Here is a 6,734-nt window from a genome sequence, read left to right on the forward strand (position 1 = left end):
CTAGTTGTATCTGAACCAAGTATTCTTGGTGTTCTTTCTTTTGTGTTTTACTTTTGATTATTTTGGATTTGTTTAATTGTCTATTACTTCTTCTTTGTGTATTACTTCTTCTTTGTGCACTGTATTGGCTGGTTGTGCAGGTCCTAATCACCCCCCAACATATGCAAATATAAAATTTAGAAAGTTAGAGAATAAAAAGTTGGCAGAAAAGGATAAAAGATCAATACAGTTCAAAAGCAGCATAGGGAAAAAGAAAGGTTTAGTATCTAACAAGGTAATTTCCCATGCATAAAGAAGATAGAAACGCATCCGAAGTTGCATCGCATTATAATTAAAAGCCTGAAAAGACTAACATTACCTTAACCCATTTAAGCATATGCATCGACTGTACGGCATATCTGATCCATCTAGTAAGATACACAAATTAACAAGTACTTATATGAGAAGAACAATAAGAGATAATGAAGCAAATAAATATAAAGCTTGAGTTAATCTTTGACAAATAAATTTGGCCAAAGAACAATATTGTACACTGAAAAAGAAAACATTTCACTACCACCCTCTTGCAGTGGTGGTACCATTCCCCTTGTGTAGTTCCTATTTTTCCAACTTTCTCAGGTAAACAACATGAAAACACTAAAGTACTAATGTTACACAATAATTAAGCTTAAAAACAATGACATTATATTATATATATATATAAATATATATTTATATAGAGCTTGAAATTTGGACTCAAACAAATCAAACCCCTCTTCGAGCGGGTGACTTAGTATCAGTTTAAAACCATTTGTCCCACCTTTCTTATTAATAGTTATGTTCAGTTCCAGCTAAATGCAATAGGACTCCCCACTCTGTGCTTCCCATCTGACCATTCAATGTGACCAAAGCTATTCGAGTTTGGCGACATTGCTCCCACCTCATTAAACGTCACCGTATAGCTTTTCTTCTCGTTTCGTTGACTGAAAGTCAACGTTTCCGGCACAACCGAGATTTTCACCATTTGGGTCTCGGATTTCAACGACACCTTATACGTTCCAGCTGGACCCACATTAGTCAGAGTTCGAGTGTATTTTGCTACGGTGGACCCACCCGCAGTGGACTGAAAGTTGACAGCGAACGAGGGGTAATTGAAATCAGTCACACTGTACTTCTTTGCGTTACAACTGGCTTTATTTCTGGTGAGACCACTGATCTGCTCATCTGTATAATTTAAGGCACAGAGAAGGTCGACGTAATCATCGACCGTTAGATCGTAGACTAGACCGGGATCAAGAGCTGCGATGGGATCCACGTGTCCAGCTCCGTGATCGAACGGCGTGGAAGGCTTTCCGGTAGCTATGTCGAGTATGTTTTGACCGTTTTTGTATACGGTGTAAGCTGTAGTCATCAGCGCCGACCTAATCGCGGATGGGCTCCAATCAGGGTGGACCCCTTTGAGGAGGGCTGCGAGCCCACTCACGTGAGGGCAGGACATGGACGTACCGGAGATGATGTTGAACGGCACGCGCCTGCCATCTATGGGAAGACCGGTGGGACCCAGCGCACCTGACCAACCTGCTAAGATGTTGACACCTGGAGCGATGATGTCAGGCTTCAGTATCTCTGGGGTGATTGAGTTCGGACCTCTCGAGCTAAACGCCGCAACCACCGGAGATGGCTGTACTCCCACCTTCGTTCCCTCGAAGAGAATCGTCACCGTCGGTTTCGGGTCTGAAGACAAGTACTTCTTGATCTCTTCGCCGGATATTTGACCAACCGAAGTTGCTGGCAAGAGGTGGGCGTCGGCTACAAGCTCTTCACCGTTTGCGGCTGTGTTGGCCAATATCATTCCTAACCCACCTGCGGCTTTCACTACAGATCCTTTCTGGACCCTGGCGTTGACACCCCGATCGCAAAGAACAATCTTTCCGGCAACCTTTTCAGGTATCAAAGTGCCCATCATGCACAAATTTCCGTTCGTAGCGTTACTCGCATTGGCGGCGTAAATAAACGGCAACAGAGTTCCGGGTAAAGTGTTTCCCTTGTACAGCGAGACGCCAGAGTAGTTTTTCCCGTTTCCGAGGCTCACGTAAGCCGGGAAATCCCGATCTAGAGTTCCGGCACCGACGGTTGTGATCCATGGCGCCAGGTTAGATAGGCTGTATGCGCTGGGCCCCGCGTTTCCGGCAGAGCAGGAGACGAAAATTCCCTTCTCCATCGCCGCGAAAGCTCCGACCGCAACGCTGTCCCTGTAATAGTCCGACATTCCGCCACCGAGCGACATAGACAGGACGTTAACGTTGTCCTCCACCGCCTGGTCTATGGCTTTCAAGATATCGGAGCTGAAACAACCACCAACCCAGCAAACCTTGTAGGCGGCAATCCTCGCCCGCGTCGCCATCCCACGCGCCGTCCCCTCTGCGTACCCAAACAAGCTCGCTCCCTCTACCACCGAACCAGCTGCTGTGCTCGCCGTGTGGGTCCCATGGCCATCGTCGTCTCTCGGGGACTTAGATTCCCGAGATGTATCGATGGGTCCCAGTGTAGCCTCGTAACCCTTGGAGAAGAATCTCGCTCCGATCAGTTTCCGGTTACAATTTGAGGCAGTGAAGTTGGTGCCCGTTTCGCACGCGCCTTTCCAGCTACTGGGTACTGGTCCGAGACCAGTGTCGTCGAAGCTCTTACTCTCCGGCCAAACCCCGGTGTCTAGAACGCCAATGACGATATCACTTCCCGAATCGGACTCGGGGTATATTGAGTCGGTCTTGCCAAGCCCAAGAAACTCCGGCGTCCGAGTCGTGTGGAGCTCGTATTTGACCTCTGGCCAAACGGAGAGGACTCCGGGTTGGGCCTTTAGAGCTTCGACTTCTTGGGCAGTTAACTTGGTGGAATACCCATGGACGACATTGTTGTAGGTGTAGAGCATTTCGGCCGAGTCAGATACCGATTTGAGCGACGAGTCGTACCAGTGGGAGTGGTGTTCGAAGGCCGCTGGCATCTGGTACCCGGCCATTCTGATGATGTAAGTTGTTTTTGGGTTCTTTTCCACGCTAGCCATGGAAACATGGTTTAAACCCAGAAGAACAAAAATCACCAAAAAATTAAACATCTTATTTTCTTCTTCTTACTTGGATAAAATTTGGATTTAAGAAGAAGAAGAATGAAAAAAGCTATGGCATAAATGCTCCCTCAAGAGAAAGAGAGTGACCGAGCTTGTATGTGTGAACTCAATCACAGCTTATAATAAAGTCATTTCTGAATAATTGCCTTATGACAAAAAGAGTGAGACCCATATTCATTAAAAAAAAAATAATAATAATAATATTTTAATAATAATAAAAACAACATTGAGATTAGCTTTCCTCACGTGCTTTCAGGCTTTTTATTTAACTTTCATATTTTTCATTTTACGTTCAGATTCTTTCAATGACCAAAACTCTCTACCTCTCTTTTATCATAACAGAAAGATAACAATGTTTTTACATCTTTTTCAGAATATGTTTAAATTAAAATGATGTAATGTAAAAATAACACTTCTAAACCCAATTCTATGGGACCTACTTGGCCAAGAAATTCCATCACTATGGCCCCTATGTCTCAAACTGTGAACCAAATTCTTTGAATATCTAACCATATTAAGGAGATAACTTATAAATTTTATCATTATATGGGAGCTACTGTTGATTTTGGGAGAAAGTAAACATATATATATACATATATATAATTAAAAAAAGAGAGCTTAAAATTGTAGTTGTTTTGTTTCTCGTTCGTCACGAGTGTATGTTGCCTTGTGTGATTAGTTTTTTTATTATTAACTTTAACTATAATTAAATGTGCGTTGGTTGCTGAATTGAGTGATAATATAAGGAGGGTTCTACCTGCCAACAAACTTCTCTTCATAATTTATATCTTTTCTCCCACCGTAATAAACGGAGCTAAGCCAATCTAATCTCACGGGAATATTTACTCAAAGCTTAAATTTTACAAATCTACCCAAATTATGAGCAGTGTAAATTTCTTACTTCCACTTTTAAAGGTCTTTAGGTGGTTGTTCGAAAAAGTAAATGAAATCGCACATAGTCTATTATAAGAAGATAATGCTTATAGAGCAAAATCAATCAATATATGCGTACCAAACCATTTATAATAATCAATAGAAATAATACTCTAATAGAAACTTCAACTAAATGTCTAACTAGCCATAAGCAATCAAGCTTCCAACGAGTGCAAAATAAACTAGATTTTCTTTCAAAATGGGCATATGATAGATTAACCCCACCAATGGTCATCAACTAATAATCTTCCAATAGAAGGCAGGAGATAACAACTCCATTAATCAAATTAGGAATAAGTAAAATAAAACATCGACCAACCATGTTCATAAGCCTCAACACTAGATATCAGAATGTCACGTAACACTGGATCTATAGAGATCGAGGAATCCCCTAGGTCTCGTAGCCAAGTTGAGAAAAATCGAGACCCTTAAAGAAACAATTTGCGCAGATCGAAGAACCACCAACCACCCAATAGGAATCAAAATCATCCTCCCCACCATTATAACTACTAACCCCACTAATCTAGTAGATAGGTGGTTGAAACCCACCATTATTTTGAAATTTAAACAAAACAAAGCCAAAAAAACTAGGCAAAAATACAACAAAACTAAAATAAAAATCAACCACCAAACAATTATAATTTGAGATCTACTACCTCTCGTCCACCTCCACTAGTAATATCACCCTGAACGAAACACAAGAGGTAGAAGATCCAAAACAGCCACCTTCCACGCTCAACACCACCAACCCAATCTACAGAGACATTCTCTCGACCAAGCATGACCAGATGTACGAACGACTCTGGCATCTCTGGCTGAGAAGAGAAGATGAAGAATAAAAGAAACTAGGGAAGCCCTAGCAGAGAAAAAAGGAAACCCTCAACTATATTAGAAAGTGTGGTTATTGTTCTTCAAATTTATTAAGATTAGTAAAATAGTCCTTACTTTTTTTAATTATATATTTGTAGGGGAAAATTACATTTTAGATAACAAAATATGATAAAATATATAATAATAATATTATTATTTCTAATTACACTTTTAAACTCATATCATATTGCAATTATATAAATATTAGAGTATATAGTTTTATTTGGATTGTGTTTAATTATGGTAAGTTAATGATGATTTTGATTTTTTCCACAATTATAATGCCTTTTTTAAAAAAATAATAATAAGTGACTGAAAATGTAAGTTGACAAGACTTACCTTCATATTCGGTATACACACTAAACAATCAATTTCAAAAAAACTTTCAGATTTCTCTCATTCATTTAAAAAAAAAAACACAACTCATTTATATTGAAATAAAATATTTATTTTATTTTTTTGTCCATTTCAATTATTTTTTTATATGCTTTAAATTTAGTTTTTTTTTAAAAATATACTTTATGTATATTTATTTATAACCCTTCTATTGAGTATGTATAAACAAATTTATTTGAATATGTATAAATTATCATCAAAATATACGAAAATTAGCAATTTCATATAAGTATGTTTAACTCCAATCAAATACATTAAAACTAATTAGTTTATTTTAGTGATTATTTAATTCTAATTATTTAAACTATGCATAATAAGTTTATTTCTCACATTGTTTAAATTTTGTTTTATATACTGTTTTGGTTAAATCATCGTGTTTATTTTAACTGTAAATAAAATAAAAGATACAAACAAGTTTAAATTAGGCATCAAATTTAACCAATTAATTTATTTTATATTGTAATTTGTGCATCAAACTAATTGTTTATAAATTAAATAAAACCAATTAGTTTATGTTTACCCTAAAAATACGAGCTTAACCATCTAGCTCGGGGTACAGCTGGCACGAAATAAATAGAGGCAAGACTTCGAAAATGTTTTCTTAACTCCGAACCTAACAACTCGAGGTTGTGTCATTGAGTCTGGAGCGTCCTAGGATCTTCCAAATCGTCAGAGGGGCAAATGACAGAGATCGAGTCACCCAGCATTCAGATCGCCTACATCAGGCCCGGACGTTGTTTAAGACAAACCAACATGTTTCGTTCATGTCTAGCTCGAGATTAGCATCTAGCTCAGATGGGATAATCCTTATAGACTCAGATACCTGTTATGTGAGATACATGTATACGACCGTTATATGCATTTATAGATTGATGTAAAACGTCAATAAGCCTAATTAGGATATTTAAGTGTCTTAATTAGGGAAGTTACCCAATGTTGTATGTTTCCAATTATATTGCGTTACCCAATATTGTCCATCCTATTTCCCTATAAATATAAGGGGAATGGACTATAAAAAGGATCGACATTTTTTTTGCAAGAGCTTTGCCAAAATACTTATAAACAATTTTTTTTAAGAGTTCATAAACAGATCAATAATAATGACTCGTGGACTAGATGAAGTTTAACCACTAAACCACATAACTTGTGGGTGTTTTTATATTCTTATACATTCGGTTACAAAAAGCTTAATCTGACTATTTTGGATTTCTAAAGCCCCTGTTGACGAAAAACCGAGTCGACAGATTGGTGCTTTCATTGAAAGAAGATTAAGCTTGAAATCTCGCATGATATTCAACCTAGTAATCATCAGGTGGTCACTTTTTCCATGCACGACAATGAAATGGAGCAACCTGATGATCAGGGAGGTCACCGTACGACCATCTCCACTAGAGAAGGTACATCTGCACAACGTCGCCCTGGAAAACAACAT

General features: G+C 38.4%; 1 protein-coding gene across 1 annotated transcript; it reads right to left on the reverse strand.

Moving 5' to 3' along the window:
* Positions 1-459: 459 nt before the first annotated feature.
* Positions 460-3,224, reverse strand: LOC133808430 (subtilisin-like protease SBT1.7). Its single transcript, XM_062245870.1, has one exon. It carries the CDS (start codon positions 3,089-3,091, stop codon positions 821-823), a length of 2,271 nt encoding a protein of 756 aa, XP_062101854.1. The 5' UTR covers positions 3,092-3,224; the 3' UTR covers positions 460-820.
* Positions 3,225-6,734: the final 3,510 nt, after the last annotated feature.

The sequence above is a fragment of the Humulus lupulus genome, chromosome 1 (genome assembly GCF_963169125.1).
Source record: "Humulus lupulus chromosome 1, drHumLupu1.1, whole genome shotgun sequence".
Taxonomy (NCBI): Eukaryota; Viridiplantae; Streptophyta; class Magnoliopsida; order Rosales; family Cannabaceae; genus Humulus; species Humulus lupulus.